This window comes from Emys orbicularis, chromosome 8, assembly GCF_028017835.1.
Source record: "Emys orbicularis isolate rEmyOrb1 chromosome 8, rEmyOrb1.hap1, whole genome shotgun sequence".
NCBI classification, from domain to species: Eukaryota; Metazoa; Chordata; order Testudines; family Emydidae; genus Emys; species Emys orbicularis.
In genome coordinates this window covers 55,797,427-55,824,620 of record NC_088690.1, presented here as the reverse complement: position 1 = coordinate 55,824,620, position 27,194 = coordinate 55,797,427, and the positions used below count along the sequence as shown (strand labels likewise).

Sequence of the window (27,194 nt, the reverse complement as noted above, 5' to 3'; positions counted from 1 at the left end):
ATGAAAACTGCATCACCATTACCCTGTTTTTATAAACTTCCATTGTTAGCCACATCATTGACACCTTTAAGGGTAAACCATTCTCTTAGTGTTGCTAGTTTTACAGTGCATCAGCAATGAGCTACCTCCACTCATCTGGGATTTATCTCAAGCTGCTACCAAACAATGGCCATACCTATTGTATACTCTATCATTTCCAAAGCGGACCTGTAAAAGTGCATCTCATAACATATAATTGTACTCTGCGAGACTTGACTTTGTGCACATTTAAGCACAAAAGGCTTGATCCGCTGCTCACAAAACTCAATGAAAATACTCCCATTCACTTCAGCAGCCTTTGGATTAGTCCAACAATCAGGGTCAAGAGAACTCTCAGCAACAACAGTGAGACGTGGTTCAAAACTCAGAAGCAATAGGAATTGATGGATGAAACTAAGGACATTTGCTTTCTTTACATTTTAAGTGTATATGGCAGAGATCTGCAACCTTCTTGGCAGTGCCATTATCAATGTGACCTTTGGAAAAGCAAGTTAGTGAGATGAAGCTATTGAAAAGTACTTTAGAAAGAAATGAAGGACTCTTCGTGCCAAAGTGACACAGGTCTGAGTCTAGCATTCTAAGTTTTGCTGGACATAGTCTCATGGCTGGGAGGGGGCAGGGGTGTGAGAAGAGAAGGTGGGGGAATTTGGGACATGCAGGGCTGCTGCGGCCAGAGAAAGAGGCGACTTTCCCCAGTTCCAGGGCTGCGGCTGCCGGGGAGAGACAGCCTTCCTTCCCAGCCCATCTCGATGGCTGCTGCGGTGGGGGAGAGAAGGCACATCCATCGTATTAGAAAGGTAAGACTACTGATGTTAAAATATGAATTGTGCGCTTTTATTTGTAGAACAAAAAATGTTAATTATTATTACTGTTTTTTTAATATAGCGCTTTTATCCAAAGTGCTTTACAATAGTTAGCTAACAGTACAAACAACATTTGGAAAGATCATTAAGTAGTCTGCCGAGATCCTCAGCAATTTTCAAGTGGGCCACGAAAAAAAAAGTTTGAGAATCACTACCCTAGAATGCTTCTGTCACTATGGGCTTTCACACAGCAAGCCTTTGAGTGCGACCCCCACCCCTTATACATTAAAAACACTTTTTAAAATATTTATTACTATTATAAATACTGGAGGCAAAGCAAGGTTTGGGGGTGGAGGCTGACAGTTTGTGATCCGCACGTAATAACCTTGCAACCCCCTGAAGGGTCATGACCCCCAGTTTGAGACCCCCTGATATATCCTGTTTAGTTATCAGGTCTGAACTTCTGTCTCATTCATGTGGGGTTTTTTTAATGTCAGGTTAACATATTTAGCTGAATTGCAGGCAAGGTTTAAGGTCTAGTAAACTTATTCTGATACATGTCTAATAACTAAGTGTAAACCTAGGACTCCCACTGACATGAAAACAGAATTGAGTGCATGCTTAGCAAACCATACTAGCCCAGAGACAAACTTCTAAAATGAGCTATGTTACACATTGTTGAGAAGTATTCCAGCACTCAGATCCTTAAAACATGCATTTGTTGTTCATTTACCCCTAACATGTCCGTTTATGGTTCTAAGTCATGTTGCTGGTCCGTAGTTCAGAATGCAATACTTATGCTGACATCATAGTGCACAAAACAGAGATCCCATTTCCAAATAATGATACATGAGGATTAGAAGCAATCATTTCTTTAGTCACTAATTTTCTGTAGAGACCTGTAGAGTATTTGAAGGTAAATAACCACTATCTCCCTGAAATGCATATAGGGATATTTGTCCATGTTTGATTAAGTAATTTAATGCAAGCTTCCATTGGTATTGATGAGGCCTAAAAATCTAGTCTTCCTTCCTGAATCACTGATCCAATCTCACTGAAATCAAGAAGAATTTTTCCATTGACTTCAAAGGACTTTGGATCAGGTATAAGCTCTAAAACAGCATTTCTTACTTTAAATCTTGGCCCCACAAAAGTTCTTACTTCTTAGGGTATGTCTACACCCAGTTCGGCGGCTAGGAATCGAAGTTCTGGGTTCGACTTATCGCGTCTTGTCTGGACGCGATAAGTCGAACCAGGAAGTGCTCGCCGTCGACTGCGGTACTCCAGCTAGACGAGAGGAGTACCGCGGAGTCGACGGGGGAGCCTGCCTGCCGCGTGTGGACCGAGGTAAGTTCGAACTAAGGTACTTCGAACTTCAGCTACGTTATTCACGTAGCTGAAGTTGCGTACCTTAGTTCGATTTGGGGGTTTAGTGTAGACCAAGCCTTAGAATCCTATCTACCAGCTTCTGTTGCTCCAATCATGTATAACTAATGTCTGGCTGAGTAGAAAGGATTTTTTCCCTTTCAGATACCAGCAGGCTAACTGAATTCAAGGCCAATTTCTTCCTTTCCCACAAAATATGTTTTATTACCACACTGCTCATGAGCTATGGTGCTCTTAATGTATCTTGCCAGTGCTATTGGATATATTCTGTTCAATGCCCTCCAGCACCTATTAAGCATGATCACCTTCCAACCCAGGCAAATGCTACCTCTAGGACATCCCCAAAATACTAATATTTAAGAGCTAGCTAGCACTAAGAAATCAGTTCTTTTTACTGAGATATGTTATTTATTTCATTTCTTTGGATTTACACAGATACTGAAAGGCACTTATTCATATATGCTTTAAGCACGCCTAACATCACATCATAAATACTTCAATATAACTAAAGAACATGACCTGAAGAAGAGCTCAGAGTAGTTTGAAAGCTTGTCTTTCACCAACAGAAGATGGTCCAATAAAAGCTGTTACCTCTCCCACCTTGTCTCTCTAATAACTGAAGTACAGCAGTTCAATCTGTATAATAATGGCAATAATATAATAGCAATTTGTCTCTAAAAAGACTTTGTTTTTTCATTTTGGCCCCAGGACTGGATTTTTGCATAAGAATCAAGCATTTTCCCCAACAATCAAGCTTGCAGGTGGGCAAAGTTCCATCAAAACCTGCAACAAAACTGTGGTTTCAGTCAAAGTTTTTCTTGGCTGTTAAAACATGAGCTGTAATCCCTGCTTCGCTTTATGTGCCTTTCCCTGCTCTCCCAAACATATCATTGCCTATCTACCTCCAGTGTGTTCATGGCCTTTATAGCCAATACAACATTCCATAGTTTGGGATGCATGTGCTGCTCTCCTCCGGAGAGCCTAGTGGACATCTGCTCCTGGTTTAATGTATCAAGCCATGTGGGGAGGTTGCAGAGAAGGGGATTAATTTTGGAGCCCTCCCCTCTTAGCATGGATGGGGCGGAGTTACCCCGAGAGTCTGAGCCACGCTGTCAGCTCCTTCCAAGAAATCCCTTTCTCCATAGGAAGCAGGAGCTCCAGGGAAAGTTTACAGCTAAGAACACAAAGGGTTAGGCAAAGCTTTGCTCTCGTCCTGATCCCAACCAATGCAGTAGGGAAGGACCCTCGTTTCCAGTAGAACAGCTAGGGCTAGGAAATCATAGCACAGAAAAGGATCAGAGGGAAGCCCCTGGGTGATACCTCTTGCCTGAAGAGGTGCAGTGCCTCTTGCTCAGGGTATCAGGAGTCCTGAAACGCAGGGAACCCTCACATGTTCAGCAAAGACAAAGACACCTTGCCCTAGATCAGTGGTTTTCAACCTGTGGTCCCTGGACCCCTGGGTCTCTGCACACTATGGCTAAGACTTTCAAAGGGAGCTGCACCTCCATTTGAAATATTGTAGCCGTCTGCAAATGAAAAAAGCTTGAAAATCACTGCCCTCAATCCCTGCAGCGCTGGAGGCAGCAGGTTACTTGTTCCCTTGCTTTATTATCATTATGCTCCTGGCTTCTGCACTGCCCCCCCTTAACCTGCCCCCCCTCTCCTGACCTCTGCACTGTCCCTCCTTAACCTACACCCCTCCTGACCTCTGCACTGCCCCCCAACCTGCCCCCTCTACTGACATCTGAACAGTCCCGTGACCAGTGACCTGCACCCCTCCTGACCTCTGCACTGCCCCCCAACCTGCCCCCTCTACTGACATCTGAACAGTCCCGTGACCAGTGACCTGCACCCCTCCTGACCTCTGCACTGTCCCCCCCTTTACCTGCACCCCAATTCAACCTGTGCACTGCCAACCTCTTCCCCCTTAACCCCTTAGCACACACCCTCCTGATCTCTCCACTGCCCCCCTTAACCTGCCCCCCTCTACTGACCTCTGCACTGTCCCGAGACCTGCACCCCTCCTGACCTCTGCACTCCCCCCCTTAACCTGCACCCCCTCCTAGGCTCTGCCCTGAACCTGCACCCCTTCCCTCCTAGCCTCTGCACTACTTCCCCCTTTCCCGTGCCCGGCCCCCACCCCCTTTCGCTGCCGTCCGGACCTCTCTCCCCCCCCCCGCACTGGCCAGACAGACGCTGCCTGTTCCTGAGGGCAACTGCCCAGAAACTTTTCTCCCCCACAAAGCAGCGCGTCCTCCGCTCGGCTCCCGCTGGCCCGGGCCAGGGCCATCAGCTCCCCCGCCGCACTGCCCCCGAGCGGGGCGCCCCGGGCTCCCCCGCCCAGCGCCTTACCAGATGGCCAGCCGGCTCTTGGGGTAGCGCAGCCGCTCGAGGCAGCCGAGGCAGTGGGGCAGCGCGTGGGCAGCGTTCCTGGCGAGGATGGCGATGAAGACGGTGGGCTTCTGCAAAGGGGACTCCGGCAAAGGGGCCGAGCCCTCCGGCGGCTCCGCGGGAAAGCTGGCCCCGCTCCTCGCCCACAGCAAGCAGCACAGCAGCAGCCGGAGAGCGGGCAGCGCAGCCATGTTCCGGAGCGTGAAGTCCCGGGAGAAGCCGCCAGCCTGCAGACAGCGGAGCCTCGCTCCTGGGGGATGGCGGGGGACTGCAGGTCCTCGCGGTGGGCAGGCTGAACGGGATGGAGAGGGGGCTGGGGCTGCACACACGACACGACACGCCCGTGTGCTCACCTCCCTCTGGCTCCAGCCGTCCCGGGTCAAGCAGCACAGCCCCAGCCCCTCGCCTCGCCTCTGAGCAACTAAAACCCTCCTTTTTCTGTGCTGTGTCCCCTCCGCTCCCCCTCGGGCTCAAGAACAACCCCACAAAGCAGCTTCCCAAACGAGTCGTGAATATTTTTACCAAGCCCCGAAATCTACTCGCCCGGCCTTACCATGAGATTAGAACAAAATCGAATCGTTTATGAGCCAGTCCAAAAAAGAAAAGAAACCAAAGCCCGCTGAGCTGGGCAAACAGAATTTTGCGAGGCTGTCATGAAGTGCCCGATCGATCCCCATATTTCTTGTGCACCCAAAAGTCATGACGACTTCAGAGAAAGTAGTGGATGCAAAGGAGTGTCTGTATCCAGCCTTTATACTTAACCATTGTTATTTTATAATTGCACCCTGTGTTTTATAACATAGGCTCCCCTTCCACACAGTTTAAATCCCACTGAAGTGCTTTGCAGAGTTTGGGCCTGTGGCATGGCAAGGGCGAAGAGGTCAGTTGAACAAAGGAAACACCAACCCAACCATTTAAACATTTAAAAGAAACATTTTGCACCTTTCATCCCAAAGAACCTTACACAGTTAAAAGAGAGACACAGGGATCTCTTCCCCCTGGAGGAGAGTGGACAGGAGGGCCTGCTCCGACTCAGCAGTCAGCTCCACGTCTTCCACCTCCAGGCCCTCAGAGACTCCCTTATGGTGCCGGTAGTCTGGTGTGGAGTGTACTGGTGCACACCTTCCTCCGCTGCCTCCGATATGACCAGCAACTCTTCTACCTCGATCCAAGGGGTCTCCTCCGAGACCTCCCCAAGATGCCGGTCTTTTCAGGTCTTTTCTATTCAGGACCTGGAAGCTAGTCTCAGCGACCAGGTCCACAGCAACTACCAAGGGGGAGGACTTCCTTGCGGAACCTATTCAACACAACCTCCATTTCAGTGTGCAGGTGGCAGAGTCCCCCTCGGTGTGCCAGAGATTGGTCCTGGTACGTACCACCAGGATCGGAGACCTCCTGGACTACAACCAGTAGGACTGGGTGGATCTCCTGGCACTCAGCTGGCACATGGGGCTCTCCACTCCTCATGTCCCCCATCATATACTCCAGGATGTGATGGCAGCCTTACCACCCACCTCCAGGCTCTCCTGAAGTGGATCCTTGGGGGGGTGCTCCCCGCCCATCCCTCACTCCTGACCCTCCAGAGTTCACCTTCGGGCCTCTGCCCGGTGAGCCTCCCTGCCCACTTCCTATGCACCACCTGAGCCGTCTGCGTGACATGCAGCTGGTCCACCTCTGAACCATGCCTAGGAAACAGCTATACACGCTCATGCTCCACACCTTTCACTTCCTCACCCTTGTATCCCATCCTGACACCAAGTGGTGGGACCTCCTACCACCCATGGAGGGCGAGGAACCCCAGTGGGCCAGTCCATATTCCACCCTGGTCCCACGGCCCGCTGGGGATATTATCTGGCAGCTCCTTCATGGAGCAGTAAGCACGGGCATCTACCTTGAGCAGTTCACCACCTCCCCCAACACCTGCCCCTTCTGTGGTGAGTGGGAGACCGTGGCACACATCTACATCGAATGTGCTATGTTGCAGCCCCTTTTCCGGCTCCTCCAGAACCTTCTTAAGTTCTTGCTGCATTTTTCCCTGCACTCCCTGATCTATGCACACCCCATCCGTGGCCCCACAAAGTCACGAGACCTCCTCACCAACCTCCTCCTGGTGCAGGCCCAGGTGGCTGTCCACCATACCAGGAGGAGGAAGCTGGACGGGGAGGCGCTCTGCAACTGTGGGGCCTACTTCTGATCTTCCCTTAAGTCACATCTCTGGGCAGAGTTCCTCTGGACTGTGTGCACTGGCTCCCTGGATGCCTTTGAGGAGCAGTGAGCATTGTTTGTGGTTCTCTGTCCTCCTCTGGATCCCTGCTTTTGACATTCCTGTCCCTGATTTTTCCTTTGTTGTCCCCCCGTAATCTTTTTTGTTGCCTGAGTCCAATGGCTCCTTCCCTTAGGCTGGGGGAGGGGGGCCTTAGATGTGGGTGGGCTTGCGCCTGCCTATCACCAGGGCCCCTCAGTAGGTACACAGGGTTCTCTTACTCCACGTACCTGTGCTATCTCTGGGATAGAAGACAGTAGCTAATTCACATTCCACAGCCATACTTCATAGCAACTGAGGAAAGGAAGTTATTTTGCATTTTTGTACAAAGTGTTTTACAAATAGATGCCTCAGAATATCCAGATGAAATGAGCTAATATACTGTATCTAAAACAAACTGCAGGAGGAAATTTAGATAAGCAGAATGCAATTATCCAAGTTGGAAATTAGCTAAGACACTAAAATATTCATTGCATTTCATTAACTCACCCTCTCCAGAAATATTCTCATGAATGGCCCTGAAAGGACCATCAATGCAACAGATTACAGTTTAACACTATGACCACACAACACCGACTGTAACAATTTATATTTGGGGATCACGATCTTAATAGGAGCATATGCCCAGATCCACAAAGATATCTAGGCTCCTAAATAGAATCTAGGAGCCTAAACACTTTTATGGATCTGAGAGACAAGGTAGATGAAGTAATATCTTTTTTTGGACCAACTTCTCTTGGTGAGACAGACAAGCCTTCAATCTTACATGGAGCTCTTCTTCAGGTCAGGGAAAGATACTCAATGTATGATAGCTAAATACAAGATTGAACAGATAGTTTAGCATAAGTAGTTAGCATGTATTCTAAGGGACACTCAAGGTGAAGTGGACCATTAACACCCCTGTAGTCATCGGACAGAAAGGGGGGGTTACTGGGTTCCAGATTGTTGCCATAAATCCAGTGTCTTTATTAAGATAAAATTTTAGTAAAGTTATGAATTTAAGATCCCAGGCTTGTCTTTTGAAAGTGTTGGGCAGGCTTCCTTTGAGGGTGAAGACTGATAGGTCAATTATGGAGTGATTGCTTTGTGAAGGGTGTTCACCCACAGGTGCTAGGGCGTTTTTGTCTTTTATCATTTTCCTGTGTGTGTTCATTCGAGAGCGTGCTGTGTGAGATTGTGGATCTGGGCCCATTGTACTCACAGCTCCCACAGAAATGAATAGACATTACAGGTACTAAGCCCTTCTCAAGATAAAGTCTAGAGCACCTGGTGCTCCCTCCTGCTCCGCTGAGTGGGGGGAATCTTGACTCTGCCGACTTAACACAGAGCCAGCACAGCTGAGCTAATGCAGGGTGGGTGCCATAGTAATAGAGATTACTCTCTCCCAAGAGGAAATAGAGAGCAGGGGAAAAGAAACACAATTCCTTCCTTGGGCAGCACAGCCCCTTCCCAGCACAGAGCTAAATGTAAAGGGACAACCTAGCTCTAACCTATTTCACTTGATTCACTATGGGATGTTTTCAAAAGGTTGAGCATGGCTTTAGCTACACAACACAATGACTTTAACAAAAGCCATGTGTGGTTTGAACTCTTTTTACATTACTTGCTTCCTCATGTTTTGTTAATGGCATCAAAGGTCCTTTTGGAACAGGAGTTACCATTCTGAATCAGACTGTCTAGCAAAGTATCCTGCCGCCAGCAGCATCTGATGCTTTCAAGGAAGGCAGCTCCTCTTCAATGCCTCCCCCCTCCCACCACACGCACACGCACATGCACACACAAGCCAGCTGTGCTGTGTTGGTAAATGGGAACAATTCCCTCATAAGCATGAGGTGTGTTTATCCATGTATAATAAGGGTATGACACAGGAGTCAGACTCCACTTCATTTCCTACTCCCAATAACATGGGTCAGGGTTACAAAAGGTCAGATTTCTGATACATGGCAGGAGGCAGCAGCTACTGTTACAACTCATATAATCGTTTTGTTTATTAGTGGTCAAAAATATCCCATTGCTTTTTAAAATCCAGCCAGTGCATTTGACTCAAGGGCCAATTGTGCTGTAACAGGACTGTTAGTCACTCCAAGGGTGAGGTACTAGCCTGTGTAAGCAGGTTTAAAAAAAGGCTGGGAAAATCAACTATTCTGTCCGGGAGGAAGCAACACACCGATTTTCCTTTGGCCATAGGTCCCAAGGAAATAAAACAAATGCAGGCATCTTTCTTGAGCCCACTCCAGGTGTCCATACCAAACAGACAGGAACAGTTTGACTATGGGTACTCTCTTTGGCAGTACCATAGTCTCCATTAGTTCAGGCAGGCAGCAAATTCCCCTAGATATCTATTCAGGTGTGCTCTTCCCTGGATCAGCTGGAGAGCAGCTTCCTTCCCCTGCTAGGAACATACCACCCACAGGCCTTGGAAGCCTCTATTTTCTTCTATTTTTTCCATACCTAGGAGGCACAGCTGTCCATTCCTCTGTCCAGGAGCCAAACAAGCCACAGCTGCCATCTCTTCCCTCCAGGTCTGGTAGCTCTTTCAAAACCAGCCACCTCTTTTGTGCCCACTGAAAGGCTTTAGCCCCTTCGTTGGTCACAAGGGAATAAGGTGTATGTGCCCTATCAAAGCTACACTTTTTAGACAGGCAAAGCTCCTGAAAATTGCCAGAATTAGAGAAGCAGGACTGGTCCCTCAGTGACCTCCTGCACCAGTGTAATCCGCACACTGAATAAATGCTGAATAAATAGAGATGTCCTTTTATTTATCCTTCACCAATGGACCCAGTTGTTACCATATCATCATAACAGGATAAGAGAAGGGACTGTTCATTTTTCCATTATGCTCAGCCTAAGTCTGAATACCTCAGTCAAGTCCCCTCGTGTTCTTCTTTTTCCCACGCTAACTAATTCCAGTCCGTGCCTTCCCTCTAAACATTTTAGTTGCCTGTCTCTGGTCATTTTCAGTCTCTGCCACGTCTTTCTTGAGGTAGGTTGACTAAAACCGGGCACAATGCCCTCGAAGGGGACATTTAATTGTTTAATTTATGTCATTGCCATTTGTTCTTTATTATTCTCTTAATGCACCAACTATATATTTGTTTTTTATGCTGCTGCATACTGAGCAGACACCAGCACCAAGCTATGCTTTAATGCCTCCTAACCAGGGATGGATTAATTTGGGCCAGTGTTTGAAATTCTACAAGCCAGGTGCCAAGCAAGGAGCTGCCAACTTCTGCAAAGGGAAATCTGGCATGCATTGGACTGTAGAAGCCCCATTCACATAGGGAATCAGTGATGATTATTTCTAGAGATGAGATATAGATATAATTTGAATCTACACAGATTATACAAACTTTAAATAAATTAATAAAATATACCAAATTGCCTTTATTCAGATTCTTCCTTCCTCATCCTTCCCTCACTTTATATTTTCTATCCATATAGTCTCTCTTTCCCAGTGATGTTTTCATTCTAATTGTTATTATGCACATTGTCAGGGTTTTGTCTTTACTTATTTTCTCTTTTCATCTTACCAACTCTTCTGCCATAATCCTCCCTCAATTTAGCCTCTCTTCCTCTTTTTTTCCTTCAGCATTTCTTCTCGTGTCCACTTCGACCTCCTCGCTCTTGCTTTTTTTCCTTTCTTCCCCTTTTGTTTCTTTTTATTTCTTCCCCTCCTTTCTGTCATTGCTTCTCTCTCATTCACTTCCTCCTTTACCTTGAATTTCTCTACCTCCTTCCCTCAACCACCATCCTCCTCTATTCCCCACTTCCCTTCATCACCACTCCTTCCACACATACTACTTTACATGGCTGTAGTGAAAAATGATTGGTAAATATTTGTATGGCAACTGAACATGTAGAACACTATTATATAACTAGTATTATATAGACCCTCTCTCCATTCCCCTCATCCCTTCCTCCACCTCCTTCTCCCTCTCAGTTCCCCTAATCCTCCTCTCCCCACCTGTCCATAGTGGTGTTTGCTTGCTGCATTTCGTGGTATGTCATGCATTTCTCTCTTGGTTTGTGGCATTTATTTAATGTCATCCACAGTTTATTTGTGTGGTAAGCACTGCGATGAGATGAGACAGAAAGGGGATAGACCGGGGTGGGCAAACTACGGCCCGCAGGACGGATCCGGCCTGTCAGGGCTTTGGATCTGGCCCGCGGGATTGCCTTTCCTGTGGCGCTGTGGGCCCCACGCCCCTCCCAGAAGCAGCGGGCAACACGTCCCTGTGGCCCCTGGGGGGGGCAGAGGGCTCTGTGCGCTGCCCTCACCTGCAGGCACCGACTCCCGCAGCTCCTATTGGCCGGGAACGGGGAACCGTGGCCAATGGGAGCTTCGGGAGAGGTACCAGCAGGCAAGGGCAGCACGCGGAACCCTCTACTCCCCCCTCCTGCAGGGGCCGCAGGGATGTGGTGCCGGCCGCTTCCGGGAGAGGCGCGGCATGGGGCCAGGGCAGGCAGGGAGCCTGTCTTAGCTCTGCTGTGCACCGCTGCCACCCCAGAGCCACTCCAGGTAAGCGGTGTGGGGCTGGAGCCTGCACCCCAACTGCCTGCCCTGAGCCCCCTGCCACGCCCCACACCCCTTCTGCACCCCAACCCCCTGCCCGGAGCCCCCTGCCACACCGCAACCCCCTGCCCTGAGCCCCCAACCCCCTGCCGCACCCGCACCCCTACCCCAAGCCCTGAGCCCCTTCTGGCACACCGCACCCCCTGCTGCATCCTGCACTCTCTCCCGCACCCAACCCCCTGCCTCAGCCCTACATTCATGGCGCTGCATGCAATTTCCCCACCCAGATGCCCACCCCTCCGATAGACAATGGGATGGAGAGAGAGGAAGAAGTGGGTGGCTAAAGGGGGCGGAGGGAGAGGGATGGGTGGACAGTGACAGATGCAGAGAGTGACAGCTCTGATGGGACAGAGCAACTTAGGGTTGGCAATTTTGGTTGGACAGATTCCTGGAGGTTTCATCACATGACATAATCTTTAATTAAAGATTAATTTTTACTTCCTGGAGACTCCAGGCCAAACCTGGAGGGTTGGCAACCCTAGGGCAGCTGCACACCTGGTTCCAGAATTGGCAGCCGGGTGCAGCGTGTCCTGAGCTTGCCTGGGTCACAGGCTCCACAGGAGCAGCTGGGCACGGTGGGGACACGGCCGGGGAGCAGGGGATCTGCAGGAACTATAGCGCGGAACTACAGCGCGCTGGCTTGTCCCCGGCCGGAGCACTTAGTGCAGTGCTCCGCCCGGAGCGAAGCCGCGCTGCACGCAGGAGCCGCATGGACGAGCCGGGCTGCGCGCCTCCGGGCACTGCCCCGAGCGGGCGGGAGCAGGAGCCCCGGGCCCGGGGGTCGCCCTGCGGCAACTGGATGGCGACTCACCCTAAGGTAGGTGGGGGGTCGGGCCCCGGGGCGGACCTTACAGGGGCCCAGCAGAGCGCGCTCCCCGCCGTCCCAAGGCTGCTCCCCGCGGCCCGGGGCAGGAGCCGAGGAGCGGGCCCCGCTGTGCAGCCGGGCTTGGGGTGTCCGGGTCCCGCCGCGGTGGGGCCCACACAAGCCCCCGTCCAGCCGGGTGGCTCGGCGGTGCTGCATGGCCCGGCCCCCCGCCTGAAGGAGAGCGGAGCTGTCCGGACTGGGTGCTCCCCCAGCTGTTGACAGCTGGATCCCGCGTGTCCCAGCAGGCTCAGGCTCCCTCCTCCTCCATGGTAACTGAGTTATTGGGGTCATGGTTGCGCATTTATGGTTTGACAGTTGAGGTCTGTAGCCAAGACAATACAAAATAAAATAAAACATCTTCACTTATTTAAATAATATTTGTAATGTGAATCTTGTCTCACATATACCTGTTAATTTATCTTAAGCTGCTGAAAGCCTTATTTGAAAACGAAGATTGAATAGAGGGTTTCTGCAAATTTCCCAAGAAGTTTTGCTTTAGTTCTTGAAGGATTATTTCAAGCTGACAAATTCGATCTCAGTGCCCTATGGTAGCTTTTCACCACTAATCTTGTTTCTCGCTCTCAGCCTCACCATTGAAAAAAACACATCCAGGAAATAAACAAAAAACAACTTGTGAGCTACCTTCCTTTAAGGAGGAAGGAGAAAAGGAGTACCCAGCTGCAATAATGTGTCAAACTGTGAGCATTAAGATCAAAACCTAGAGCAGGGGTGGGCAAACTTTTTGGCCCGAGGGCCACGTCTGGGAATAGAAATTGTATGGCAGGCCATGAATGCTCACAAAATTGGGGTTGGGGTGTGAGAGGGCGTGAGGGTTCTGGTTGGGGGTGCGGGCTCTGGGCTGGGGCCAGAAATTAGGAATTCAGGGTGCGGGAAGGGGCTCTGGGTGGGGGGGGATGAGGGCTCTGTCTGGGGGTGCAGGCTCTGGGGTGGGGCTGGGGATGAGTTTGGGGTGTAGGAGGATGCTCTGGGCTGGGACCAAGGGGTTCGGAGGGCGGGAGGGGGATCAGGGCTGGAGTTGGGGCACGGGGGGAGGCTTAGGGGTGCAGGCTCCGGGCGATGCTTACCTCAAGCAGCTCCCGGAAGCAGCAGCATGTCCCTGCTCTGGCTTCTAGGCGGAGGCATGGCCAGGCGGCTCTACGCTGTGCCCCGTCTGCAGGCGCTGCCCCTGCAGTTCCCATTGGCTGCAGTTTACGGCCAATGGAAGCTGCGGGGGCAGCGCTTGGGGCGGGGGTAGCGTGCAGAGCTGGAGCCCCCTGGCTGTCACTACACATAGGAGCCGGAGGGGGGCTATGCCACTGCTTCCAGGAGCCATGTGGAGCGGCCTCTGACCCTGCTTCCCGGCTGGAGCGCGGTAAGCCCCAGACCCCGCTCCCCAGCAGGAGCTCGAGGAGGGCCGGATCTTGCCCACGGGCTGTAGTTTGCCCACCCCTGACCTAGAGTCTAGACAGACAAACAGAGATAGTAACATGACTAGGTAGACAGAGATTTTATGCTCCCCTTATCTGATCTCTTTTCATTACTTATTTGTATATTATTAATTTGAATGGTGTTTCACAGGAAACTTTTTAAAAGAGCATAATTTCTGCCCTGAAAAGCATTGATTGTAAATTCCTTATGACACAGACCTTTGTCGTCTTGGATGTCTGTAAAGCACTATAGGCCCCATGCACGCCAACAGAGCTATATAAATAATGAGTCTCCTGTTACTATTACTCTTCCTTGGAATAGTCAAACTGCTAAGTCTCTTTGTTGGAAGAGGAACTTGATGGATTAATGTGATTTTAATGTAATAAACTTCTTAAGAGTTTAGCATATGGAGAGACCTTATCTTACATTTTATAATCAGAGCCGTTGAGTATTAGCATGTTATTTACTCCTTCATGTAACATAAGAACCAGGGTCTCCCAGTAAAATTAATAGGCAGGAGTTTTAAAATAAACATAAGGTTGCACAACCTGTACAGGGAATGTTCTGAAGGTCAGAAGTATAACTGAATTCAAAAAAGAATGAGATAAATTCTTGGAGGATAGGTCCATCAACGGCAAGATGGTTGGGGATGCATCCCTATGCTCTGGGTGTCCCTAAACCTCTGACAGCCAGAAGCTGAGACTGGACGATAGGGGACGAATCACTCGATAATTGCCCTGCTGAAGCATATGGCACTGGCCACTGTCAGAAAACAGGATACTGGGCCAGATGGACCATTGGTCCGACTCAGTATGTCCATGTTTATGTCCTGTAGCAGAAACAGATGAAACTCTGAATCTTTCTCCACAAAAACAGCTCTGTTCCAGAAACAGTCAAGATTCTTTTAATACCTTTTTATCTGGGCCACGCGGAAATATAACTTTAAAATATTTTAAGAGGTCAGTATATTTATTGGTGTTTAATCTTTCTGAATCTTAGTAGCAGTTCTTTAAACAGGCTCCATACTTTCTCATGCTCTTTTGAAAGGTTTTATGTATCTGTACCAATTTGGCTTCTGCTCTGCATTCTTTGATTGCTGTTACATGTTGGTTTCAGCTCACAGAGATGATGTCATTGGATGTGGCTGACAGCACTCAAGTATATGCTGCGTTCTTAGTTTACTTGGATCTTTTAGAAGGTAAATCAATGAAAGTATTTTTCTTGCGAGGCTGAGCAGTCTGGGACATCAAATAAACTAACACATGTACTCTGATTTTTGAAGACCTACGTGCTAGTAGCACCCATTCCATGCTCTGGGTGTCCCAAAATTTAGCACAGTAATCAGCTACACTGAACAAGGCGCGTGTGAGTGGTATTGAGTGTTTCAGGTATTGAGGAAAATGTAAAATGTAAATTTTGGCCCATAAGACCTGCCATCATTAATTATATCTCTCCAGAGCAAATGATTGATCATTGTTTGAGTGAATGCTATTATATTAATGCAATTACAGCAATCCTGAATAAACATTTTTTAGCTTTTATTTCCCTGCCTGAAGGGATTGAGGTCTGCAGTGTTATCAGTATTCTAGTTGTTATCACCCACTTTCTCAGTATCTTAATATTTTTCAAATTTGGGTTGATACCAGGTTAAAATCTTACACTTAAGAGAACTGTGAAAAGAGATGCATGGATTTTTTTGTCTTTGAAAAACAAATACTTGAGTTACACCAGAGAAAGTTCTAGCCCCCATCATAGTACTGCTGAAGTCAGCAGAGCTATGCTGATTTACACCAGCAGAGCAATGGTTCTCAAGCAGGGGAATGCATACCCCTGGGTGTACGCAGAGATCTTCTATGGGGTACATCAACTCATTTAGATGTTTACCTAATTTTACAACAGGCTACACAAAAAACAGTAGCAAAGTCAGTATAAACTAAAATTTCATACAGACAATGGCTTGTCACTGTTCTATATACTACATCAGCCGTTCTCAAACTGTGGGCGAGTTCGTTTTAATGGAGTTGCCAGGGCCAGTGTTAGACTTGCTGGGGCCCAGGGCAGAAAGCTGAAGCCCGAGACTCACCATGCGGGGCTGAAGCCGAAACCCGAGTTTTTAAGTGAGGTGAAACTTGGGTTATGCAAGACAACTCTGACTCCTGAAAGGGGTACAGTAGCCTGGAAAGGTTGAGAACCACTGCAGCTGAGGACCTGGCCTTTAATCTCCTGTGGCTGTTTTATTAAAGGATTGTTCACAAGCCAATAGTTGGCACTTGACTGGGAAAACTTTGTGTCTTGTGGGGAATACTTTGCATCATAGGTGCCGACTCCGTGGGTGCTCCGTGGCTGGAGCACCCATGGGGAACAATTAGTGGGTGCTCTGCACCCACTGGCAGCCAAGCTCCCCTCCCCGTCCTCGCCTCGCCTCCACCTCCTCCCCTGAGTGCACCACGTCGCCGCTTCTCCCCCTAGCTCCCAACGCTTGCCGCCGCAAAACAGCTATTTCACGGCGTAACAAGCTCCGGGTGGGAGGAGCAGGAACACGGCGCGTTCAGGGGAAGAGGTGGGACCAGGGTGGGGATTTGGGGAAGGAGTCCAACAGGGGCAGGGAGAGGGTGGAGTGGGGGCGGGGACTTTGGGGAAGGGGTTGGAATGGGGGTGGAGTCAGGGTGGAGCCAGGGGGAGAGGGGGGTCGAGCACCCACTGGCGCCAGCAGAAGTTGGCGCCTATGCTTTACATAGGAGGAAAAATAAAGACCACAATAAGTTGACTTTCTTCCCAAATGTATACCCTCCTTTATGATGCAACCAGAGTGAGACCTGTGTGTTGTGCTTTGGTCCCTCTCTTTTATTTTCAGGTAAAAACTGGCATGATGTGACATGCGTTGGACTAGCAGAACTCCAGCTCATATGTCTCCGTGGGCGTGAGAGAGAAGCTGAGAATTTACAGGTTGTGGTGCCAACACCTGTCCACATGTCATTCACTCATCAGAGGTGAGCAAGTGATCCCAGAGTATTTGGTGCTGAATTACCAGAAAGAAAAAAAAATAGAGGATGTAAATATTGATAGGGCAGCTAATAACTCCTATAAAGCTTTAGAAAAACATTCTCTGCCAAACAAAAAGACGACCCAACCGCCACTCCCCCCCCCCCCCCCCAAAATGAGGGGCAGAGGAAAAACAAATTTGAACACATGAGCTGAGTTATTTCTAGTATTAGGAACATTATGAGGCTGGGATTTTTTTCCTGTAGCCTGATCAGTTTCTTTTGCCTTTTCCTCCCTTGAAATCATAACCCTGCAATGTAACGATTTCAACAGCAATTGGCTGTGTGTCCATTCAAAAAATGTTTTGTACTGTTTATAGACCTATCTGAAGTATTCATGGTGATCACCTCTAATGGAGTTTATATGGATAATTCTTTTGAAGTACCTTGAAGATGATGAAAAATGCTTATTTTCTACTGCTTTTGTTAGTTACTGAATCACAGGAATGGACTCTGTATTTTTTTTTAATTTAAATATAATCCTGGCCACTGTCTGTCTGAAAATTTGCTTTTACAGGCTGAAAACAGTTATATATAACTGCGTTTTCAGAGTTATGCTTTTGCATTAGATCTATCTAGGAAAGTGCTCTATAAACCCTTACTTTCACAGCTATACATACAATTTCTTGTGGTGCTCAAGGAGGGAGAAACAAGAAAGATGTGCTTTTCTAATGACATGGGTTTTGTAATGGAAAGTGTTTTCAGGGTTACTTTAAAAAGAAATTCTGTTCAGATCCAACTTTTTTTACGTTTTGGGTGTGTTCTAATGGTTAGGTAAAATGTACAGTATTCTTCCCCATCTGATAATGGCTATCTTCTTTCTCTTCCTCTGCCCCCATGCCTGATATCCTATCCTATGACACCTCTAAGGAACTGTTTATCTAAAGCCCTGCATGGATGCAAAATTTGTATCCGCATCCGATCTGCATACATGGTCCACGGATATAAAGTGGATATCCTCAGATTTGCAGGGCGCTAATTGTCACTTTGGTCATTTATTACTGTGATGTCAGGGGAGCTGCTAACAGATCACACAGTTAATTGCACTTGATGTACAGTGAACTTCATTTATATGCATGCTCTGTGAATGTCTTTTTTGGCACATTTACATATTCCAGTGATTTTATAGATGACAGACTTGTCTGAAGCAAACAACCTTGCATCCCAATAGTAAATGTGTAGTAGGTTATCCTGTGGGTGTCTCTTCAGCAGCAATAAATCTGTGGCAGGAAATCTGTACTATGGCAACTAGTTATGTGGTTGGAAGTTTTCTAGTTGTAAATTAATAAGATTTTTCAATTACTATTCAACAAACCAATCATTTGGCTATTATGGATATGGTTTTAAAAAGAATATTACATGTCAGATGGCATGATGCTGCTCTGCTATATAATCACAAAGCTATTGAAAGAAAAGCTGGGAGACAAAGTATTTGCTACTGTTCTGCTTCTTGTGAAGGTGTTGATCATTTTCTGTGGGGAGGGATTTCTCTCACAGTTTTGGGGTTGGAGATAGATCCAAAATGGATGTGGGTAGTTAGGTAGCAAACTAGGATATTGGCTTTTCTCACTGTAGTTGTTTCTGCATGCTGTTGCCTACGTGTTGGTGGGATTCTACTGGAAGTGGAAACCTTTTCCTCCCTGTGGGTGGGCAGGTGCCAGCAATTCTGTGTCCTAACATGTATTTTATTGCAGGGAAATACAGCACAACATTTGTAACCCATCTTTGTATCCCATCGGACTTTTCATTCATGGACTTTCTGAATTTGTTTGTACTGTGGTGGCACTGTTTGCTCTGTTTCTGGCATCAGTGTGGATGAAATCTTTTACTGGACGGATGGTTGACTGTTAGAGTGAATGCATTACATTGATTAAAAGTACAGTTTGTGACCAGCTTTTGCTATTGAGTAAATATATAGAGTACGTTGTCACTAAAATGTGTTCTGGCTGAATACAGTTCTCCACTTACAGATGACTCCATTAAAGCTGTGCATATGCCTGTCCCTAATGCTGGTTTAATAGCCATTGCTGATATCTGGCAGGAGAATGGTATGCATACTGCTGAACACAATGTAGATACATGATTCTTGATGTCTCCAGTATACAGTGACTGGTGTCTCAATGGTCACCATCAAAACGAGCCAAATAGAATGACATGAATTCTGTAAACAGCCACAGGAAAAGTCCAACAAGTACATCCTTGGGGATGGAATTTCACAGGCACATCTTACCAGTGAGAATGCCTGCCCCCTCTTGCTGACACTGAGCAGTGAGAATCCAGAGGATTGTTTCTGGGGTACAGTAACTCCTCACTTAAAGTCGTCCCAATTAATGTTGTTACATTGCTGATCTATTAGAGAACATGCTCGTTTAAAGTTGCGCAATGCTCCCATATAACGTTGTTTGGCAGCCGTCTGTTGTCAAGGCTGTATCCCCACTTTGAACTTTAGGGTACAAGTGTGGGGGCCTGCATGAAGACTTCTAAGCTTAACTACCAGCTTAGATCTGGTCCGCTGCCACCATTCCCAAAGCTAATTCCCTTCCCTGGGAAACCTTGAGAAACCTTTCACCAATTCCCTGGTGAATACAGATCCAAACCCCTTGGATCTTAAGACAAGGAGAAATTAACCATCCCCCTCCTTTCTCCCACCAACTCCTGGTGAATACAGATCCAAACCCCTTGGATCTTAAAACAAGGAGAAATTAACCATCCCCCTCCTTTCTCCCACCAACTCCTGGTGAATATAGATCCAACCCCCTTGCATCTAAAACAAGGTAAAATCAATCAGGTTCTTAAAAAGGCTTTTAATTAAAGAAAAAGGTAAAAATCATCTCTGTAAAATCAGTATGGAAAATAACTTTTCAGGGTAATCAAACTTAAAGAGCTCAGAGGACTCCCCTCTAGTCTTAGGTTCAAAGTACAGCAAACAAAGATAAACACTCTAGTAAAAGGTACATTACAAGTTGAGAAAACAAAGTAAAACTAAGACGCCTTGCCTGGCTATTTACTTACAAGTTTGAACTAGGAGAGACTTGTTTAGAAAGATGTGGAGAACCTGGATTGATGTCTGGTCCCTCTCAGTCCCAAGAGCGAACAACCCCCTAAACAAAGAGCACAAACAAAAGCCTTTCCCCCCCCCCCCAAGATTTGAAAGTATCTTGTCCCCTTATTGGTCCTTTGGGTCAGGTGTCAGCCAGGTTACCCGAGCTTCTTAACCCTTTACAGGTAAAAGGATTTTGGAGTCTCTGGCCAGGAGGGATTTTATAGTACTGTACACAGGAGAGCTGTTACCCTTCCCTTTATAGTTATGACACGCCCCCCAAATCACAGATAGTGTTGGACGTCCGGTTCCACACTGGCTGTGATTTCTTCCTGGAGCTCTAGGAGAAAACAGAGTTAATAAGACACATGTACCTTTAGACATACTACTGATTATATAAAAACTAACAATATGTTCCAGTCCAAGAACAATTTTTAACCAGTTGACTCTGGGAAACTTTCCCGGAAGAGTGCATCAGCCACTTTGTTAGAAGCTCCTGAAATGTGTTGTATTTCAAAATCAAAATCTTGGAGAGCTAAACTCCACCGAAGAAGTTTTTTGTTATTCCCCTTGGCGGTATGAAGCCACTGTAGCGCAGCATGGTCTGTTTCTAGTTGGAAACGCCGTCCCCAAACATATGGGCGTAGCTTTTCCAGCGCGTACACAATGGCGTAGCATTCCTTTTCGCTGATTGACCAGTGGCTTTCCCTCTCAGACAGTTTCTTGCTGAGAAACACGACAGGATGGAATTCTTGATCCGGTCCTTCCTGCATTAAAACTGCTCCCACGCTCCGCTCGGACGCATCTGTGGTTACTAGGAACGGTTTGTCAAAGTCTGGGGCCCTTAGCACAGGGTCAGACATGAGTGTCACCTTAAGCTGGTTAAAGGCCTTTTGACATTCATTAGTCCACTGAACTGCATTTGGCTGTTTCTTTCTGGTTAGGTCTGTCAGCGGGGCGGCGATTTGGCTGTAGTGTGGTACAAATCGCCTATAATATCCGGCCAAGCCTAAGAAGGATTGGACCTGTTTCTTTGACTTTGGAACCGGCCACTTTTGGATAGCATCCACTTTGGCCTGTAGGGGATTTATAGTTCCTTGACCCACCTGGTGCCCCAGGTAAGTCACTCTGTTTTGGCCTATTTGACACTTTTTAGCCTTAACAGTTAGTCCTGCCTGCCGGATGCACTCGAAGACTTTTTCCAGGTGCTCCAGATGTTCTGTCCATGAATCAGAAAAAATGGCCACATCATCGAGGTAGGCAACTGCAGATTCTCCCAATCCCACTAGGAGACCATCTACAAGTCTTTGGAAGGTGGCGGGTGCATTTCGCAACCCGAAAGGGAGTACATTGAATTCATACACCCCTGCCTGGGTGACGAAGGCTGACCTTTCCTTAGCGGGTTCATCTAGGGTACTTGCCAGTACCCTTTTGTTAAGTCTAAAGTAGAGATGAATTGGGCATGTCCCAATTTCTCCAATAGCTCATCTGTGCGTGGTATTGGATAGTTGTCAGGACGAGTTACAGCATTTAGCTTATGGTAGTCCACGCAAAAGCGTATTTCCCCATCTGGTTTGGGAACTAGAACCACTGGAGATGCCCATGCACTGTTAGAGGGGTGGATTATACCCATCTGTAGCATGTCCTGGATCTCCCTTTGTATAGCAGTTTGGGCATGAGGTGCCTCCCGGTAGGGTGGGGTTCTAATTGGGTGAGCATTACCTGTGTCAATGGAGTGGTATGCCCGTTCGGTCCGTCCTGGAGTGGCTGAGAAAATTGGTGCAAAGCTTGTGCACAGCTCCTTGATCTGCTGTCGCTGCAGACGTCCAAGGGTCGTGGAGAGGTTCACCTCTTCCACGCCACCATTCCTTTTTCCTTCATAGTAGACACCTTCAGGCCACTCCGCGTCATCTGTTTCCTGGGCTGTAAACTGGCAAACGTTTAATTCTCTGGAATAAAAGGGCTTAAGAGAATTAACATGGTATACCTTAGGCTTTATGTTGGAGGTGGGGGAGGCTATGAGATAGTTAACAGCTCCTAGGCGCTCCTGGACCGTGAATGGTCCTTCCCACGACGCTTCCATTTTATGGGCCTGGAGCGCCTTTAAGACCATGACTTGGTCTCCTACTTTGAAGGACCGTTCTCTGGAATGTTTATCATACCAGGCCTTTTGCTCTTCCTGAGCATCCTTTAGGTTTTCTTTAGCAAGGGCTAAAGAGTGTCGGAGGGTGCTTTGTAGGTTGCTTACAAAGTCTAGAATGTTAGTTCCTGGAGAAGGCGTAAACCCCTCCCATTGCTGCTTCACCAACTGTAATGGCCCCTTAACCTCGCAGCCATACACAAGTTCAAATGGTGAAAACTCTAAACTGGGATGTGGTACAGCCCTGTAGGCAAAAAGCAACTGCTGCAACACTAGGTCCCAATCATTGGAGTGTTCATTTACGAATTTACGTATCATGGCCCCCAAAGTTCCATTAAACCTCTCCACCAGGCCATTGGTTTGATGGTGGTAAGGGGTGGCAACCAAGTGATTCACCCCATGAGCTTCCCACAGGTTTTTTATGGTCCCTGCCAGGAAATTAGTTCCCGAATCTGTAAGGATGTCGGAGGGCCACCCTACCCTGGCAAAAATGTCTGCTAATGCCTGGCACACACTTTTAGCCCTGGTGTTGCTTAAGGGTACTGCTTCCGGCCATCGGGTAGCAAAATCCATGAAAGTCAGTATGTACTGCTTTCCTCTGGGTGTCTTCTTTGGAAAAGGACCCAGAATATCCACAGCTACTCGCTGAAATGGGACCTCAATTATGGGTAGTGGCTGGAGAGGGGCTTTAACCTGGTCTTGGGGCTTTCCCACTCGTTGGCACACCTCACAAGACCGGACATAATTAGCAACGTCCTTGCCCATTCCCTCCCAGTGGAAGGACTTCCCCAACCGGTCTTTGGTTCTGTTCACCCCAGAATGGCCACTGGGATGATCATGGGCTAAGCTCAAGAGCTTTACCCGATACTTAGTGGGAACTACCAACTGTCTTTGAGGATGCCAGTCTTCCTGGTGTCCACCAGAAAGAGTCTCCTTGTATAAAAGTCCTTGTTCTACAACAAACCGGGATCGGTTAGAAGAGCTGAGAGGCGGTGGGGTGCTCTGCGCCGCCGCCCAAGCTTTCTGAAGGCTGTCATCTGCTTCCTGCTCGGCCTGGAACTGTTCCCTTGAGGCTGGAGACATCAGTTCCTCCTTGGACTGTGGACTGGGGCTTGGTCCCTCTGGAAGCGATGCAGGTGCTGGGGCTGTTTCCATTGACTGTGAACTGCTGTCCGCTGGTGCACTATGTGGTATCTCAGGCTCTGGCTGAGCCTCTTGGGTAGGGTTATCTGCTGCTTCCGCCAGGTCAGGCTCGCTGGTGCCCTCTGGCGTTGGAGTTGTAGATGGGTTTGCAAGCGCTGGACTCAGTGCTGGCAATGGTTCTGGTGCTGGTTGCGTTGCCAGTTCCGGTTCTGGGACTGGCTTTGGCTGGGTCTCTGGGATTGGATCCACTACGGCTGTTGCAGTCGTTGGCAGGGGATCCGGTTCCACCACCTTTGTTTGGGTCTCTGGTAACACAGACGGGCCCCTGGTGGACGGCTCAGGAACAGGGATGGGGGTGAAAGCTTGCTTAGCCTGGCTGCGGGTGACTATTCCCACCCTCTTGGCTAGCTTCACATGGTTGGCCAAGTCTTCCCCCAGCAGCATGGGGATGGGATAATTGTCATAGACTGCAAAAGTCCACATTCCTGACCAGCCCTTGTACTGGACATGCAACTTGGCTGTAGGCAAGGTTACAGACTGTGACACGAAGGGTTGAATTGTCACTGGAGCCTCCGGGTTGATGAGTTTGGGGTCCACTAGGGATTGGTGGATAGTTGACACTTGTGCCCCAGTGTCCCTCCAAGCGATAACCTTCTTTCCGCCCACTCTCAAGGTTTCCCTTCGCTCCGAGGGTATGAGAGAGGCATCTGAGTCTGGGGATCTTAGGTGTGATTGTGGTGTAATGAACTGTAATCGGTTGGGGTTCTTGGGGCAGTGAGCCTTTATATGTCCCAGTTCATTACATTTAAAACATCGCCCTGCTAAGGTATCACCGGGGCGATGTTGGTTGGTGGAAACTGGTGTGGTGGGGTGAGAAGGCGTCTGGGGTCTCCCTTGGGATGTGGGTGGGGCCTTGGGTTGTCCCCAGTGGTAAGGTTTTGTTTCGGCTTGCCCCTTCTGATATTCGCTCCAACTGCTACTAGCTTTTTTCTTTTCTGTCACCTCCACCCATTTGGCTCCAATCTCCCCCGCCTCGGTTACAGTTTTGGGCTTCCCATCTAGGGGATGTACCTTTCTATTTCCTCAGGAACACCCTCTAAAAACTGCTCCATTTGCATTAGGAAGGGCAACTCTTCCGTAGATTTAACATTTGCTCCTGATATCCAGGCATCCCAATTTTTCCCAATGTGGTAGGCATGTCGGGTAAATGACACATCGGGTTTCCACCTTAGGGCTCTGAACCGCCGACGGGCATGCTCAGGTGTTAGCCCCATTCTGATTCTGGCCTTGTTTTTAAAAAGTTCATAACTGTTCATGTGTTCCTTAGGCATTTCAGCCGCCACCTCTGCTAAGGGTCCACTGAGCTGCGGCCTCAGCTCTACCATGTACTGGTCTGGAGTGATGCTGTATCCAAGGCAGGCGCTTTCAAAATTTTCTAAGAAGGCCTCAGTATCATCGCCTGCCTTGTAGGTGGGGAATTTTCTGGGATGGGAAGTGGTACCTGGAGAGGAGTTGCTAGGATTGGCTGGTGCATCCGGCCTAGCCCTTGCTACTTCCAGTTCATGCTTCCTTTCTTTTTCTCTCGCCTCCTCTCTGGCTTTTTCCAGCTCCATCTCTCTCTTGTGGGCCCCCTCTTTGGCTTTCTCTTTTCTTTCTCTCAGCTCTATCTCTTTTTCTTTCAGCTCCATAGCTCTCTTGTGGGCCTCCTCTTTGGCTTTTTCTTCTTTTGTAGTCATTTTCCTGTTTTCTTGTGCTGGGTCACACCCCTCTGCAGTTGACTGAAACTGGGATGCACTCAGCTCTGGCTGCTGCTGAGTTAACAGAGACTTTCTAACTAGCTACTCCCGAGGATGTAAAAAAAAAAAACAACAATTCAGCTTTTAAATTCCTTTTACCAGTCGTTTGCTCATTAATTGAACCCTTCTCTTAACAAAGGCTCTTGTTAAAAAAACTTAACACCTCTGCCTTCAGGCAAGGAGAGATAAGATATGCATCTACATTCAGCTCTGCTTTCCAAGCAGCTAGAAGGGGAAAAAAATCTTACTGGCTTTTGGGTTTAAAATGTTTCCCACCGCTATGCCACCATGTCAAGGCTGTATCCCCACTTTGAACTTTAGGGTAGAACTGTGGGGGCCTGCATGAAGACTTCTAAGCTTAACTACCAGCTTAGATCTGGTCCGCTGCCACCATTCCCAAAGCTAATTCCCTTCCCTGGGAAACCTTGAGAAACCTTTCACCAATTCCCTGGTGAATACAGATCCAAACCCCTTGGATCTTAAGACAAGGAGAAATTAACCATCCCCCTCCTTTCTCCCACCAACTCCTGGTGAATACAGATCCAAACCCCTTGGATCTTAAAACAAGGAGAAATTGACCATCCCCCTCCTTTCTCCCACCAACTCCTGGTGAATATAGATCCAACCCCCTTGGATCTAAAACAAGGAGAAATTGACCATCCCCCTCCTTTCTCCCACCAACTCCTGGTGAATACAGATCCAACCCCCTTGGATCTAAAACAAGGAGAAATTGACCATCCCCCTCCTTTCTCCCACCAACTCCTGGTGAATACAGATCCAACCCCCTTGGATCTAAAACAAGGAAAAATCAATCAGGTTCTTAAAAAGGCTTTTAATTAAAGAAAAAGGTAAAAATCATCTCTGTAAAATCAGTATGGAAAATAACTTTACAGGGTAATCAAATTTAAAGAGCTCAGAGGATTCCCCTCTAGTCTTAGGCCTTGGCTACACTTGCAGCTGTACAGCGCTGTAAGGTAACCCTGTCTTCGTGCAGCTGAGTAGGGAAAAGCGCTGCAGTCTGTCCACACTGACAGCTGCCAGCGCAGTGGTGTGGCCACACTTGTAACATTTGCAGCTGTGTTGGGAGCGGTGCATTATGGGCAGCTATCCCAGCATTCATGTGGCTGCAACGTGCTTTTCAAAACGGGGGGGGGGGTGGATTGTGACAGGGAGTGTGGGGGGAGACAGAGTGCTTTTTGGAGCATGTCATCTCTCTATTTTGCAAGTTCCGAACTCCCGGCCCCCTGCTCATTCATTCACTCACTCAAAGCAAGCTGCAATCTGTTTACTTTTCTCTGTGGTAGGAGCTTTGAAACCGGCACTTCCGCATTCCTGCAGCCGGTCACAACAATGGAGAGGATTGGCCACTTGACAAGGTGATTAGTGCAGCACTGCAAGCCGTTTACACTCACACCCGTGAGTCGTAGCCACTCCGCTGCAGCTGTTATTCCTCTCGTGGAGGTGGAGTACCTGCAGCGGTGTACCCAGGGAGATACAGCGCTGTAAGTGCCCTGCCAGTGTGTACGGGGAGTGAGTTACAGCGCTGGGGGAGGCTTTACAGCGCTGTAACTTGCAAGTGTAGCCAAGGCCTTAGGTTCAAAGTACAGCAAACAAAGATAAACACTCTAGTAAAAGGTACATTACAAGTTGAGAAAACAAAGTAAAACTAAGACACCTTGCCTGGCTATTTACTTACAAGTTTGAAATAGGAGAGACTTGTTTAGAAAGATGTGGAGAACCTGGATTGATGTCTGGTCCCTCTCAGTCCCAAGAGCGAACAACCCCCTAAACAAAGAGCACAAACAAAAGCCTTCCCCCCCCCCCCCAAGATTTGAAAGTATCTTGTCCCCTTATTGGTCCTTTGGGTCAGGTGTCAGCCAGGTTACCCGAGCTTCTTAACCCTTTACAGGTAAAAGGATTTTGGAGTCTCTGGCCAGGAGGGATTTTATAGTACTGTACACAGGAGAGCTGTTACCCTTTTCTTTATAGTTATGACACCTGTTTTGTCCACCGCTTGCAGAAAGAGCAGCCCGTTGGCGCTAGCTGGTGGGGGCTTGGAACCAGGGTGGACCAGCAGCCCCCCCATCAGCTCCCCTAAGTTCCCTGTGCGGCAGCCACCCAGCAGGCTATCAGTTGCCTGTAGTTCAGCTGTCCCTCCCCCCACTGCCATGTGCTGCTCCTGCCCTCTGCCTTGGAGCTGCTCCCGGGAGCCTCCTGCTTGCTGTGCGGGGGGGGGAAGTGAGGGGCTAATGTGAGGGTGTCCCCCTCCCCTCTGCTTCTGCACCC

The 27,194-nt window shown here is 48.3% G+C and overlaps 2 protein-coding genes across 2 annotated transcripts in view; one reads left to right on the top strand and one right to left on the bottom strand.

Annotated features, from left to right (window-relative positions):
- COLGALT2 (collagen beta(1-O)galactosyltransferase 2) overlaps positions 1–4,810 on the bottom strand; it is a 96,245-nt gene extending 91,435 nt beyond the window's left edge. Inside the window, exon 1 of the mRNA XM_065409498.1 lies at positions 4,581–4,810. Coding sequence (XP_065265570.1) covers positions 4,581–4,810 — 230 coding nt within the window. The remainder of the gene's footprint in view (positions 1–4,580) is intronic.
- Positions 4,811–12,164: 7,354 nt separating this feature from the next.
- TSEN15 (tRNA splicing endonuclease subunit 15) overlaps positions 12,165–27,194 on the top strand; it is a 30,327-nt gene continuing 15,297 nt past the window's right edge. The window contains exons 1-3 of the mRNA XM_065409752.1: positions 12,165–12,272; positions 14,865–14,946; positions 16,603–16,738. Coding sequence (XP_065265824.1) covers positions 12,165–12,272; positions 14,865–14,946; positions 16,603–16,738 — 326 coding nt within the window. The remainder of the gene's footprint in view (positions 12,273–14,864; positions 14,947–16,602; positions 16,739–27,194) is intronic.